At 43.5% G+C, this 14,209-nt stretch overlaps 2 protein-coding genes across 6 annotated transcripts; one reads left to right on the top strand and one right to left on the bottom strand.

The window, feature by feature from the left end:
- The first annotated feature begins 344 nt into the window (after positions 1 to 344).
- On the top strand, positions 345 to 14,200 carry COQ5 (coenzyme Q5, methyltransferase). 3 transcript variants are annotated; one of them, XM_071762915.1, is made up of 8 exons: positions 345 to 706; positions 1,137 to 1,286; positions 1,729 to 1,953; positions 4,429 to 4,535; positions 6,132 to 6,220; positions 10,006 to 10,097; positions 10,521 to 10,574; positions 13,804 to 14,200. In XM_071762915.1, exons 1-7 carry the CDS (start codon positions 553 to 555, stop codon positions 10,562 to 10,564), a joined length of 861 nt encoding a protein of 286 aa, XP_071619016.1. In that variant the 5' UTR covers positions 345 to 552; the 3' UTR covers positions 10,565 to 10,574; positions 13,804 to 14,200. The 3 variants fall into 3 exon arrangements, with proteins under 3 accessions (XP_071619016.1, XP_071619015.1, XP_071619014.1); XM_071762914.1 differs by having other exon boundaries at positions 10,521 to 14,200; XM_071762913.1 differs by lacking the exons at positions 10,006 to 10,097; positions 10,521 to 10,574; positions 13,804 to 14,200 and adding exons at positions 6,434 to 6,545; positions 6,655 to 7,262 and having other exon boundaries at positions 350 to 706.
- LOC139805013 (dynein light chain 1, cytoplasmic) lies at positions 7,847 to 9,908 on the bottom strand. Of its 3 annotated transcripts, none has more exons than XM_071762936.1 (3): positions 9,828 to 9,908; positions 9,322 to 9,459; positions 7,847 to 8,235 (listed from the first exon to the last, which is right to left on the bottom strand). In XM_071762936.1, exons 2-3 carry the CDS (start codon positions 9,451 to 9,453, stop codon positions 8,098 to 8,100), a joined length of 270 nt encoding a protein of 89 aa, XP_071619037.1. In that variant the 5' UTR covers positions 9,454 to 9,459; positions 9,828 to 9,908; the 3' UTR covers positions 7,847 to 8,097. The 3 variants fall into 3 exon arrangements, with proteins under 3 accessions (XP_071619037.1, XP_071619036.1, XP_071619038.1); XM_071762935.1 differs by having other exon boundaries at positions 9,769 to 9,880; XM_071762937.1 differs by lacking the exon at positions 9,828 to 9,908 and adding an exon at positions 9,785 to 9,803 and having other exon boundaries at positions 9,322 to 9,460.
- Positions 14,201 to 14,209: the final 9 nt, after the last annotated feature.

The raw sequence follows: 14,209 nt of genomic DNA, 5'->3' as shown, positions 1-14,209 counted from the left end.
AGCCTGAGGGTGGAAGGGAGATGCCGGGGAGAGCAGCTGGTGCATGGGGAGTGCTGTCACGGGTCTGGGTGGGATGGAATCCTTCGTGAGAAAGGATGAAGTAACTTCTTTGTAATTACAAAACTGACAGAATTTCTGGATTTTTCAGGCAATGTGAGAAGACGAAGAGCTTTTGCGAAAAACACAACCTAGCCGATAAATTCCCTAATTTGTGCCAATGTTCCCCACAGGAACCCATAGCAGCCTTTCGCTCCTCCCCCCTCCCTCCTACTCCGCATGAGGTACAATCACTTGTAAAATCACGGAAATACTCTGTGTGAGATGTGCTGGGGATTTCGGGGGTTAAGGTGGTTTTTTTTTCCCCTCTGAGGTAACCTCTACCAGGAGGGACTCAGCACTGGGGTGTCTGGCGGCTGTTCGGGGCCGGTTCAGCCCGATGTGTCCGTACCCGATGTGGGGCTCCGGGCGCTGAACCGCCCGTTTCTCGGAGCCGGGCCCCTCCCGTGGCCGCGCCCTCCGCCGGTACCGGTGCCGAGGTCGTGCCCTCGCAAGATGGCGGCTGCGGGGCTCTGCCCGTCCCGGGCGCTGCTCGTCCGCCCCGGCGGGGCTCTGCGGGCTCTCGGCGGCTCTTGGCGGGGCCTCGCCGCGGGGCCGGAGACACACTTCGGCTTCCAGACCGTGACCGAGGCGGAGAGGAGGGAGAAAAGTGAGGGCGGCGGCGGGGTCCGTCGTGGAACCCCAGCGGAGGGCGGGGTGGGCAGGGCAGGGCTGGAACCTAACGGGGTGCCCGGCGCGCTTGGCTGCGGGGTGGAGGGGTGAAGGGGTGTTGGGGATGCGTTTGGAGCCAGGCCGCTGGATTGAGACCTTACCGAGGGTCTCGGTAAATAGTATCAGTGTTAGGCCAGCTCGATTCTTCCCCTCGGCTCTGGAGGGGTTACGAGGAGGGGCTGTGTTTTTCCTAAGAGACGTTTGTCTGGCGACGTTCTCAGTTTGGTATTTCTATAAGGAGTTTTAAGGTGTTCTGTTTCAGTTCCACATGGTGGCAGACTCCCATGAGGCAAAAAAGGACACATTTCACTTCCACGGGAAGCGTTTTTAAGAAAATTGCATCCCATTCTCCGGTCTTTTCTTTGCAGTTTACCAGGTCTTTGAAAGTGTGGCCAAGAAATACGATGTAATGAACGATTCAATGACTCTAGGGATTCATCGAGTGTGGAAGGATATTCTCGTGCATAAAATGAACCCCTCCCCAGGAACACTCCTTCTTGATGTTGCTGGAGGAACAGGTGAATAATTTTGATGGGTTCCATGTGACAGTGCTGCACTCTTTTTTAACTTTTTGAATCTGGTCTGAATTAAATCTTAGTCAGTTTGGTTTGGGTTTTTTTCCCCTAATTTCCATCTTGAGAACTGAAGAAGCATCTATTATTTGGTTTTACTAGAGAAGGGTTGAGAGCAAATTTCTTACTGTTTTGTAGTATCTTCCTCCAAAGCTCTGAAAGTGTTCAGAGTACTGCCATGGTATGTTACGGAAAACTTAATTTTTTGGAAGTTGTGGACTCTGTTATACGTTCCCTTTACATACACGCTCTCCCATGTGTGAGGTTTTTTTATCTGTACAGAGATAAATACAGATTAACTCAGTTTGACGTTCAGAACCTTATGTTCCATTTTCCTGGGGTCAAGACACATTGAAACCCATGTATCTTTCTATCAAAACCAACACAGGTGACATTGCCTTTCGGTTTATTAACTACGTTCGTGCTGCACGAGAGCGGCAGCTCCAGCAGAAGCTTCGGCACCATCAGAATTTATCATGGCAGGAAATTTCTGAGAGTTACCAGGAAGACAAATCTAACTCCCTGGGGGATTCCCAAGTGGTGGTCTGTGACATTAACAAAGAAATGTTAAAAGTTGGGAAGCAGAAAGCACAACATCTTGGCTACTCTGAAGGTAAGTCACTTGTACTGTTTCAGTAGCATGCCTCATAACAAGAATTTAATGCACGACAGCCACCAGGTAATCACCACTTCAGGATTACAATATACATCATATATCCATGATGTATGTATACTACAGCTGTGCTTGCATATTTGCCAGTGTTGAGTTACTTTTTCACTGAGCATGTATGTAGTACCCTGCTCAAGTATATAGTGATCCTCTTAAATAATACTTGAACTTTCAGAAATACATACATGGAAGAGCCTATGAGGTCTGGTATCCATCTATCCTTCCAAATTGCTTAAACTACTGTTTATATCTGGGCAAGTGAATCTTATTTTACTAAAGCAGATAATGCAAGAGCTCAGCTGCAGATTAATCACACTAAACATCTTACAGTGGGTGTTTTAAGAATCAAGGCAGCAGATGAAAAGTGCAAGAACTAAAGTGCATTGCAAACCTATAAAACCTTTCCACAGTTAGAACATATGAGAAACTGAATTATGTTAAATGTTAGTTTGCAGGTCAATGGATTAATTCACTGATATCTAGAATTTGTTGTGGACCACACCAACCCTGCTTGAAAAGCCTGATTTTAAGAAGTAAGACATAAAGAAAGAAGTCCTGCTTATTAATTATAACCATTTGTATAATAGTAGTTCCCCCTCTCTTCATTTATGGATATTTGGCAATTATTTTAACAATGTAAAGTATACCAGGAGGTTCCCAAACTCTGGTATAATACACCATTATATATGCCCTGGGCAGCCTCTGTATATGTGTTACAAGATCTCCATGTCCTTCCACTGGGCCCTACTTCAACCTACAAATTGTGTAGGACATATGGAACAGATTAGTAGCACAAAGAGGCTGAAAGATAAGCTGCTGGCATAGGTTCTTGCAGCTGCTCTTGCTCCCTGCTGGTGGGTTATGCCAGGCTGTTGCCTGCCTGCCTGCCTCTCCCTTTTCTTTAAAAAAATAACATTAAAAAAATTAACAAAAAAACCCCATTGACATTATAGGGTTGGTTCTTCCAGCTCTTCCAGACTGCTTACGTCCTGCTTATCTGAGCAGCTTGCCAGCCTGTCCAGAACTCTTTCTATGCATCATAGTTTGGGAATACCTGAACTGTTCAGGTAAAAAAAAAAAAAGCTTGCTGCTGCCTCCCAGCTACTATAAATTGAGCATTTTTTTAATTTGCTGCACTTTTTAGGTATATTTGTGATTTACCAAATTCTCAAAACAAATATTTACACTTTAAATTTTCTCCCCATTGTCTGGATTGCCTTATTGCCCAGCTGTGCCACAATTCTGACTTCCTACTCTTTTCCACTCTCTTGTCCAACACACACCCATTTAATATGTCCTACCTTCTGCTTGGCATGCTGTTCTTCCCTGCTGTAGTAAACTAATTTTTGAGCTTGCTTATCTGTTGATGGTCTGAGGTCAAAATTTGTTTTTTCTTAAAATTGTAAGGGACAGAGTTTTCTTTCACTATATTCCTGTCTACAGTTACCAGCAGTGTGTGTGTGGGGGGTGCATGCTGAAAAGAAATAGGTAAATAGGTGTGTTGCACAATTGCTGATTGTGCATTTTGGGCAGAAGGAGTGATAGGCTGCTCTGCACATGCCCCACCTCCTCATGTCAGACACTTACAGCCCCTTTTTATGTCTCTGCTTACAAACACCAGGCCTGGGATTTCACCACAGTGTAGTCTGAGGGGCAGTTTTCCTGTTGCTTGAAACCTCTTGATGCTCACTTTTTAGGTCTTTTCAAGCTGTCTGCATTTAAAATAACACTAATTGCTGCTTTAATAATGCTACATGCCCCTTTGTGTGTAGTGCTTTCTACAATTATAACTATGTATATATATTGTAAAAATGAAATTTGAATGTCTCCTGGCAGCAACTGTTGTATTCTGCTGTGTTTTTCTCTCCTCTGTGTGATTTTCTAGGACACTGCTCTTTGAAACTGTTGCTCTCCCTTCTAGGAGACTCCTAGGTTTTCTCTGTTTTTTTGTTGTTTGGCATTTGAGTCCCCAAAAACAGTGACTTTAAGAACCATTAATTCTAAATTGAGCAGTCTTCATTTTGATATAAATAACCTGGACATCCTTGCTACAGAGATAGATGTGGCCTTGATCCACTGAGGTTTTAGGAAGCAGCACAACAGGATCACATAGTGACAGTGCTGATGGAGAGAGTGAGGCTTTTTGGCTGACTAAGGCACTGTGAACACAAGTTGTGTATATGCAGAAGAATGTTTTGGCTGATTTGCAACTTTAAATACTTTTATTGAAAGACAGATATATAGTACAGGGCCTTAAAAGGTTTGTGAGTATAAACCAAGGTGTCTTTTGAAATACTAGTTTTAAATATCATGTATTAATAAACCATTTCCTTCTGGAATAGATAAGTTCTAGTCTTTCTGAAACAGTCTGAGCTAGATAAGGTCTGTTCAATATCATGTCACTGTTTTTTACTACAGGTTTATCCTGGGTGCTTGGGAATGCTGAAGAGTTGCCCTTTGATGATGACAAGTTTGATGTTTACACAATTGCATTTGGAATCCGAAACGTAACTCGTATTGATTTGGTAAGTGCTGCAGTGTTCTGCCAGGGGGTCCTTACAGCTCACCTGAGCTGTTTTTATTGTAGTGGAGAAAGCAAAGGAGGAACTCCTTTGTGTAAAGTAACATATTTGACTACTCCTAAAGGATTTAAAATTAGTGGCATGTAGCGTGCAATTTGTTTTAATGAAGAATACAATTAAATGCCCCACCTTTGTCATAAAATTTAGATTTACACAAGTTGCACCCAATCCTTCCAGCCTGACAAGTCTCTTTCTTAGGCAAAAAGGAGTGAATGCTACAGTCATTCCCCATCTTCTCCTGATCTATGGTGTTACTGGATGTACATATGCACGGTGCAGTCAGTCTGTGTGTCTCAAACCTTCCTGCAGCACCTGATGCTATTGCACCCATGGTGGGTCTAATGCTTCATGCCCTGTTCTGTTTGCCTGCGTGAGCAGCAGAGCTTCCAGAGCAGAGTGGGAAGCACCCAGCTGCTGCCACCACTGCCATTGACCTAACCTGTTACACTGGCTGCTAATGGGGTTTCCTGTGAAGAATAGGTATGATCTTAATTAGGGTGAGTAGTACCCTTTGTACTAAACATTATCTGTCCTGACTGCCTGTCTTGTGGGTGAAGATAGGTCAGATCACCTGTCTAGCTGGACCAGTTGTCTGTTATGGAGGGTATGTTATAACTTGGCAATGCTCCTTCTGTGAAAGGTGTAGCATTTGGATCCAATCCACCTTGAGCAATATGCTTTTGAACTTCTCTTAATGCAGGAAGCCTTTCATGAGGCTTTGTCTGCACCTGTCTGAAGCAAAGGCTTCGTGGGTACAGCAGTCTGGTAGCATAGCTCCCTGGAGACCTCATACAGAACACACCCAAGTGGCCAGTTCCTTTGCAGACCTCCCATCACTTATGTGTACTGTTTAAATTTTATCCCTTAGAAACATGACAGGTGAAGCCAACCTGCAGAGGTTCTTGAAAACAACTCTATTGTGCTCTTGTATGAAAAAGCATACAGCTGTATTGAGAATTTTGTCTTGGTGGTTATTAGGTTATTTCTTTTGGATATAGGGTGGAATTTTCAAAGTAGCTAAAGATTGTCTTCTTCCCTCTCCTTCTGTGTTTTTACATATTGCTCATCCAAAACCCAGTATCAGTTCTTTAATCCTTTGGGTGTGCCTTACAGTACAATAAAATCTTTTCTCTTGATTAAAAAAAAAAAAATCTGTCATGGCTTGTTTTAATTTTCAGCTTCTTGTAGCTGAGTCACCTTCTTCCTTTTGGTTTGGTCTGTAATTACAAGAACTCTGCTGGCAAACATTCATCCACTAAGAGCAGAGGAAAAGAAGAAAAGTTGCAAACCTGACATCACAATTTTGACACAAAACCTATAAATCTCTTTATGTAACAGCAGGAGTTTTCATGGTTTGTTTTATTGTTTGGGTTTGTTTTTTTTTTTAATTGGGCTGCTTCTCTGCAAGTAAATATTGGAGAGTGCCACTCAGGTTTCTCTTTACTCCCCTGAGTTCATCACCAAGCTGCCAGCAGATGGCATGGTAATAGGTAGGTGCTGTTCTACAGAAACAAACTTATCTCATCTGCTTTGTCTCAGGCACTCCAGGAGGCCTATCGTGTGCTGAAACCAGGAGGAAGATTTCTCTGCCTTGAATTCAGTCACGTCAGCAACCCTCTTCTTTCCAGGTAGGAACATGGTGGCACTGTGCCATGTCACAAGGCTTTCTAACTTGTACTCAGCCAGAACAAGAGACAGAGACACTTTGAGGCCACCTCATTGTGCACTTTTTACATCAGATGCAGACTCCATAGCATAGTGGTACACAGATCAACTTGTGTTGGAGAGGGCTGGCTTTAAACTTGTTTGTATTAATCTCTAGCTGCTGTCTGTCTGTGCAGGCTCTATGATCTGTACAGCTTCCAGGTTATCCCTGTTCTGGGTGAGGTTATTGCTGGTGACTGGAAGTCTTACCAGTATCTTGTGGAGAGCATCCGACGCTTCCCCCCTCAGGTATTTTTCTGAATTCACTAAGACACAAGATACAGTCTCAGCATAATCTTGTAGGCAGCTGACTTACAGGCCTTCAGGTTGTAGTAATTATGAAACTATTCTTTTTCAGGAGGAGTTTAAAGAAATGATAGAAGATGCAGGGTTTTTTAAAGTAGATTATCAGAATTTAAACTTCGGCATTGTTGCCATTCACTCAGGTTTCAAACTGTGAGTCTACCATATAGCAAAGCACAGGAGGTGTAATTTTCCTAAGGCATCCAGAGGCTGGAATTTGAACACTATCAAGACTGAAGAGGAGTTTTAAAAGCTTGTGCAACACATACTTGCTCAGCAGTTGGGCCCAGAACATCCACTGCCTTTTTTACCCCAAGGATCCTGTAAATGCAGTCACACCTGTGACTTTTCTTTCATTTGCATTTCCCTTCAACATAAAGGATGTGGCCATAACTGAGCTGTGCACACAAATGAAGCAACTTCAGTTCTTCAGTTACCAGTGGTGTGGATACAGAAATAGACTGGTCTTTGAATCAGCTGCCTCCATTTTCAAACTGGGCTTCAAGGAGGCAATCGTACCAGTGAGCAGCAACTTGGATTGATCAGATATTTGTTAAGCTGTCATTATCTTTGTCATGTGGACCCTAAGGGATTTTCCCCATGATTCCTTCATTTCTTTCAAAGGTAAATGGAAGGTTTGTCAAATAAACAGCTCTGAATCAACTTTTTTTCACTTTAGTCAGTATTTTAACATTTATAAAAAAGAAATGACTGTGACTATATTGAGATGTTTTCACCTTCATGTGAAATCTGTTTTGTTGATGCATGACCTCTACATAAAAATTTTGTGTATCTTTTTGTTCTTTGAGCTGTTAAAGAACAGATGCTTCTGTAGCAGGATACAGTGATAGAGAAGATATAAATGTACATTCTATAGTGACAGCTGTGCAATGAACTGGTATGAAAATTTATCTCTTCTGAAAGCTGGGAGATGAAAGGACTATTTCTTTTAGCTTACCAGTTCACCAACACCATGTATCTAAACTCCAGAATTTGCACTGGAGGTTGCACATGCTGAAAATAGGCTTCTCAAGAACTGAAAAGGAGTCTTTTCTATCAAGGAAAATATCTTCTGTTATTCTCAGTTACTGACTGGTGACATTCATAGATTAGCTCAGGCTTAAGGTGCTGTGGATTCAGGGAGGGAAATGAAGGTGAGGATGTTCCTCTTTCATTCACAGTGGAAGAAAGAGGGTAATACAAGCACTATAAGGGCAGAAGGGTAGAGAAAACTCTTGAAGAGTAAACACATTTCAGGAGTTACATTAGCAAAGAAGCCATCTTTTGAAAGAAAATAAATACAAGGAAGACACTTTTGCCTTTTTTATAGCCACAATGAAAATACCAGCTGCTACAGCAAGATCCCTGACCATTAACAATACAACAAAAGACCTGAAGATCAAGGTCAGTTTCCTCAGGAAGGCTGAAGATAGAAGGCTGTTTAGAGTTAGTGTGCAGGTCTGTAACCAGCTGCAAGTTTCAGTAACAGTTCGTGGTTCTACCCAGACTTGAAAAGAAGAATAGCGACTTGGCCGAGGTAGAAGTAGATGAAGTGCTTGGTCTCATGAGTCACATAGCTGCCAAAGTTCCTTCCCACGATGCAGTGCCAAGTGGGATTGTATTTCTTGTCAAACTCCTGCAGAAGAGAGAGAACTAGGAGTTCAGGATTTTTGTGAGAATTGTACCAATATCATCTAAGAGGGTTTTTTTTTTTTGCAATGATACATCACTTGTTACCAAGTATCACTTTTAGAAGGCAATTAAAGAGCAGCATATGCTCTTCAGTGCAAGGATCATCTGTCACTTTATCTGCTTCTTAGTCAGATAAGAAAAAAAAATGCTTCCAAGCTGAGCAGGAATAAGCTTAAAACATATGTTTGGCAAAGTAACTTCTCCCCCAAAGTCACACCAGGATCTCAAACTGTAATCTATACAGACCAGGATATTACTTTGACTTCATTAAATGCTTTCAACAAAAATGATGAAAGTACTTGGGATGGAAAATTCTCTTCCACTTCTTTGACACCAGGTCATGAGACTTTATATTCTTCCTACACACTGTAGTCAGGAGCCTGCTGTAGCATTAAAATAAACTTGTGTACAGGTCTATTATGAGTTAAACCATGCAGGTAGTGGTTATACACTAGAGTGTCTGACAGCCATCAGCTGAACAGAGGTTTCGTGAGAACATGCAAGAGTTTGTGTTCTGCTCAGCCAAACCCTTCAGCTACTTGCAGCTCAAACAGGCTCTGAGTAGGAGTCAAGAGAAAATCTGACAAACTGGAAGCTATGAACCATCTGTTCTGCTATAGCACAGTTTATCTTACATGTGATGAGAGGGAAAAAAAACCCACCCAAGCCAAACCCACTTCTTATTACAAGATCAGGAACCTGCCACTTGTCAAATAGGTTCTGAAAAGAGCCCCTGTGTTGTGTTCCAGCTCATCAGTCACAGGGACAGTCACCTGCCACTCTGTTCACCTGGACAATGGGACAGCAGCAGAAAAGACTTATGGTACTGCAAGACAAAAGTATAAAGACCTGGAAATGTCCATGGGGAAAGGAACATAAAGACACCTACAGCCTGCAGAGAAAGTCCCAACTTGATTATCTGGTGTCTCCAGAACTTGTTTCTCTAGAGCTACTTGCCTAGCAGCGTTCTCCCTGCTTCATTTTTCATGTGCACACAGATTTCAAGAAGAAGTTACAAGTGAGCACTCACCTTCTTTATGTGAGCAGCGATGTCCTTCTCGATGTTGTACTTCTCTAAGGCCTGCGTAGCACACTCCACGGAGTCTTGCTGCATCTCTTCTGACATGTCCGCATTCTTGATCACTGCCTTTCGGTCACTCATGATTGCCTGTAGTGAGCAAAGAAGCAGAAAGTTGAGCAGCAGCAGCAGGCACCCTCCAGGATCCCTGCCCAGCAGTCTCAGAGGTGCCAGCACGCCCAGGCCGTGTCAGGGCCGTGGCTGTGCTGCAGCGCTTTGCCGCTGTCAAAGGCTCGGGCACCGGGGAACGGCTCAACAGCCGCTCACATCCAGCACCCGCTTTCTAGCAGCTCCCGGAGGTACGGGAAAGGGGAGGCAGCCGCTGGGGAAGGGCCCTGGCGCGGGGCACACACAGCACCGGGAAGACTGAGGCACAGCAGTCGGTGCCCGGGCCGGTACCCCACGGGAGCCGTTCCCACGGGAGCCGTTCCCCCCGCCCCTCTCTCCGCGCCTCTCACCGTCCGCCGGGCGCTGTGAGGAGCGCAGCGGCGTTGCTGTCGGCGCAGTGCGTTCCCGCCCTGCCCCGCCCCCTGCTCACCGGCAGCCTGCCATTGGCCACCGCCCCCGCCACCCCGAGCGCTCATTGGCCCCGACCCGGCGCTCAGGTTAGGGTTTTATTTGAGCGTTTTCTTTCAGCCCGGCATGCTTCGCGCAGGCGTCCGTTCCCATAGTGACCGGCGGCCTCCCCGCTGCCCGAGTGGACCCGAACCTCCTGCCACGGGCTGCAGGTGAGGTACCGGAGGGCACGCCCTGATTGTCCGGCAGAACGGATGCTATGGGGCATGTTCATGTGTACCGGAAGCCTCCAGTCCTCCATCCCCTACCCATCCTGGATCAAAGCCATTTCTTCCTTAAAGTACACTGTCTGCAGTGCGTTTTAGTGTGCGCACCAGTTTCTGAAAAATACCTTTCCAGAGTTGGTATTTGGACCCCCAAAGGCCATTTTATAACTCGTCCCAACCCAGGTCACAGAGGCAGTGAATTAAGCTTGGTAATCTGAACCAGGCCCCTCTTTCTGTCTTAGGATAAGCCCTTCCGTAAGATTCCCCTTCTGAAGAGGAAAGTCAGCTCCATGGAAGGGGTTCTGTGTCTTACAAACTGCACTTGATCATCTTTCCTATTTACGTGTCTGTTTTCAATTTGTTTTTCAGATGAAGGGACCTCTGATAGAAATCTTGTACCCATGTTTTACTGAGTGTGATCAAGTAAGCTCTAAGCTTTGTTCTTTCAATAAACTGAATCCATCAGACTTTTTACACCGCTTTTAAGGCACCCTTGGCAAATGTCACCCCATTTCTGCAACTCTTCCCTTTGTTTCTTTTTTTTACTTGCTTTTTTTTTGTTTTTTAAATTAAGCAAGATGTTCTGGGAGAGCCCCAGTGCTCTGTTTTGTGTAGTTTCACTTTCCCTGGGGCAATTTCTGCTTCCACCGTTGTCAGCAGCCATAAAATTGCTGTTGAGTCTTTCATAGTTGGTGATGTTAATAACAGACTCTGAACTGTGTCTATAGCAAACAGCACAGGGTAACTTAGAAGAAAGGCTTTCAAATACGGGTTGGTGGGAACTACCTTTCCCCTGTAGAAATAAAAAATGCAAGAGGAGTCATCCACCTCACTTGAAATGTATTTTTCATATTAGTACATTATAGTTACCTGCTCAGTGTCACTTGTAGCAGAAGTATCATAACTGCAAGCAACCTTTTGCTTTTTCTCTGAGGCAAACTCAGAAGACTGTATTGTCCCCAAAATATTAAAACTGGATAATGGAATAGTTTTGTTACTCTAGAGCATCTCAGAAATAACTTTGGACTTTAGCTCACAGGTTTTAGCATTCCAGTTAGAAGAGATGCAATTTACAGCTTTCCTTGCTATCAAGAGCTTCTGCTACTAACACTGAAAGGTATGAAATTAAAAAGAGAATTTGTCTAGTTTAGCACAGCAGATAGAAGGGCCTAAGAGACCTTCTCTGCTAGCAACCCAAAGAAGCTTTGAAAAGTTTCAGGGCCCCAGTAAGCAATTAATTTACAGACCTGTTTGTGATATCTGCAGCACCAGCAATGGTTGTTTTAGTACAGAACAGGTTTGTGCTGACAGAACTGGACCATTTTACAATCTTCCCAATGCTTACAATGAACTTCAGAAACACCCATGAATCTCTGAGGAGGTGGCTGTTGTTTGGTAGCTGCAGGCAAATTTCTGTGTGTTTATTAAGATATGGTTAGTTGAAGGAACAGATGTGATGACTACTGCAGGAAATGTCAGTGTGGGTGAGATACAAGTCATTTACAAGAAACATTAAAGCCTCAGATACATGGCTTTAAAGAGAAACATAAGAACCTTACTTGCTAATCTGGAAGGTAGAAGTAGAACTTCCCTCAGGTCAGAGCTGCAGGGGAAGGCAGAGCAAAAAAACATAGGAGCTGATAGCTGGAGTAGAGGAGGTACAGAAGAAAACTGGGTAATATATAAGACATATGGTATTGCCCTGCAGATGGAGGTTAGATTGTAAACACTTTTCAGTTGAGGCTTTTTTTGTTGTTGTTCTGTTGGACAAAGATGATCCCACATTCCTATATCTAATAGAGATTTTTTCCTGGGGCTTAGTTACAATAAGAACATTAAATAATAATTATTAGCAATAAAACAACTTTCTCTTTGTTTCAATAAAACATTTTCTTTTTTCCATAAAGCTGGAGAAATGTCCACCTTGAACTTTTATTTGTAAACCTGGAATCTATATGCCAATCTATATACCAATCCAATTTCATGTTACAGATCTGTAATAAAATGGAAAACCTCAGCAGGTGTAAGTGAAGTAATCTCTGTGGTCTCCAGGGAAACCAGATACATGTACATCATCTTAGCATCTGGCCTTTTTTTTACTGTTTCATTTAACCAGGTTTTCTTCCTTTTTGCTGAATCTATTAACCACTGAGTGAAAAAAATGAGTTATTTCACAAATACACATCATGTTTGCCACACTGCAGCTACAAGGAATTTGCAGGTAGTGATTACATGAGTCCTTAACTCTAACTTGTCTGGGTTTATAAATTGCATTGTGGCCGAGTCCTGTAAAGATCTGACCCAGATCCAGACACATTGCAGTGACTGCAGGTGAACCAGCACCACAGAAGGATTTGTCCCCACCTCAGGGTGCAGCCAGGCCCAGCAGGGGAGCAGCCCCCACCACACTGGAGACACAGAGGGCAGACTGGGGCACACGTTCTGCCCCACAGGCAGCTCATCTGGGCTCTGCTGGGGTTTCTGTTTTGGTGGTTGCAGGTGTCTGCACCAGGGCTGTAGTTCCCTTATTAGTGGTGAAGTTGCAGCAAAACCCCTTCATTAAGGGAATGTGTTTTCCACTTTAAATGCACTTTGGGCTGCAGGGAACAAGCCTCAGGGAGTCTGTTCTCTCACTGGAGTGTGTGGGTAGGGGAGCAGCAGTGAACTGGCAGCTTGAAGCTTGTGCTGCATTGGGATCATCTTTGTCCTAATTGCTGCTTTGGTTTGGTTGTTGCTTTTAAATAGCTACTTGATGATATATTGGGCTGGAAGCTCCTGCAGCCATGCAGTTCACTCTCCAATTCCTCTTCCTCCATGTAAATAAAATTGTCCCCATTCTTTCTAATAGTCAAAGGAGGCAGCCAAAAAGAGACAACCAGGGTGGGGTTCTCAAACTGGGAATTCTCTGCTAACATACTCATTGTGTGGATTGAATTCTCATGATGTATATATGCATCATAAATTACTTCTAAGCTGTGCCTGTACATTTGTAAAACTTCAGCATTTGGAGGGTCTGAACCTTGAAAAGCTGAGACTAAAGCATTAATGCTGTGTTGCAGCTTTGCAGAGAATTTGGGTAGTGAGATTAAATAGAGACTTCAGTTCAACAACCACCCTTGAAAGAATTAAGGTATCATAATGACATGTTTTATGTGTATGCATATATGTATACATATACATATGTATATGTTATGGAAGCTTAAACAAATAATGAAGTGACAGCACAAATAAGAGTGAGAAGTGTTTCTTCTCACTGTCAGACAGAAAAAATACGAAAGGAAAAAAATCAGTTCCAGAAAAATACACAATTCAAAGCTTACCAGACCTTTGAAGGTACTGAGTGAAAGTAGCTCCTACCCAGTACCTGTGATTTCTTATACCAGCAAAGGCAGCTGTAATCCTTTTCACTCAGCCTGGGTTTTCCATTAAATACATGGTACATAATGAATGGCCCAGGGAGGAGCTTGTCAAAGCAGTTTGCACACATGGTATTAAGAGCAAATGAACCTCCTACCAGTACTATTCAAACACTTTGGTCTTTTTTTTCAGTGTTTTTCAAATTCTGATACTTCTAGTATGCCTGGTGGCCTTCTGAGATGTTAAGAAACAATGCAGGTGTGTCATTAATCTCTGTATTACCTGTTGTTTGCAGGGATGTGGAAGATCCACAAGAATTCCTATGGCCATGCTCAGGACTTCCTCTGGCAGGACTTGAGGAGACCTGTACTGAGCTTGTGGTGTTTATTATGCACAGAAAGATGTGAGTAATGATTCTCCACTGCAAAAAGAGACACAACGTGCATCATGGATGATAAATTACAATCTGATGGGGTAGTTTCTGCCCTCAGAGGGAAGCATGTGCCTGCATTTCCTTCTCCTGTCAGCTTCTCAGGAGCCACAGGAGCAGAGCAGTAGTACCCTACTGAAGTAGTAGTAGTGGTGCTTTACTAACACTCCTGAAGAAGACTGCACTGTGGCTCAGGATGTAACTCTATGCACTGGAAAAGATCATGGAAATTTTAATAAATAATTCTGGATTCTTGGATCTGTATGTGGTT

Source organism: Heliangelus exortis, chromosome 19, assembly GCF_036169615.1.
Source record: "Heliangelus exortis chromosome 19, bHelExo1.hap1, whole genome shotgun sequence".
NCBI classification, from domain to species: Eukaryota; Metazoa; Chordata; class Aves; order Apodiformes; family Trochilidae; genus Heliangelus; species Heliangelus exortis.
The sequence above is the reverse complement of the archived record's forward strand: the minus strand, read 5'-3'. Positions and strand labels throughout refer to the sequence as shown.

Coding starts and splice junctions, on each gene's coding strand:
- COQ5 (XM_071762913.1), top strand. CDS start 553: ATGGCGGCTGCGGGGCTCTGCCCGTCCCGGGCGCTGCTCGTCCGCCCC. Junction 1,954..4,428: donor ACATCTTGGCTACTCTGAAG/GTAAGTCACTTG, acceptor TTTTTACTACAG/GTTTATCCTGGGTGCTTGGG. Junction 4,536..6,131: donor ACGTAACTCGTATTGATTTG/GTAAGTGCTGCA, acceptor GCTTTGTCTCAG/GCACTCCAGGAGGCCTATCG.
- LOC139805013 (XM_071762936.1), bottom strand. CDS start 9,453: ATGAGTGACCGAAAGGCAGTGATCAAGAATGCGGACATGTCAGAAGAG. Junction 8,236..9,321: donor TCGCTGCTCACATAAAGAAG/GTGAGTGCTCAC, acceptor TCTCTTCTGCAG/GAGTTTGACAAGAAATACAA.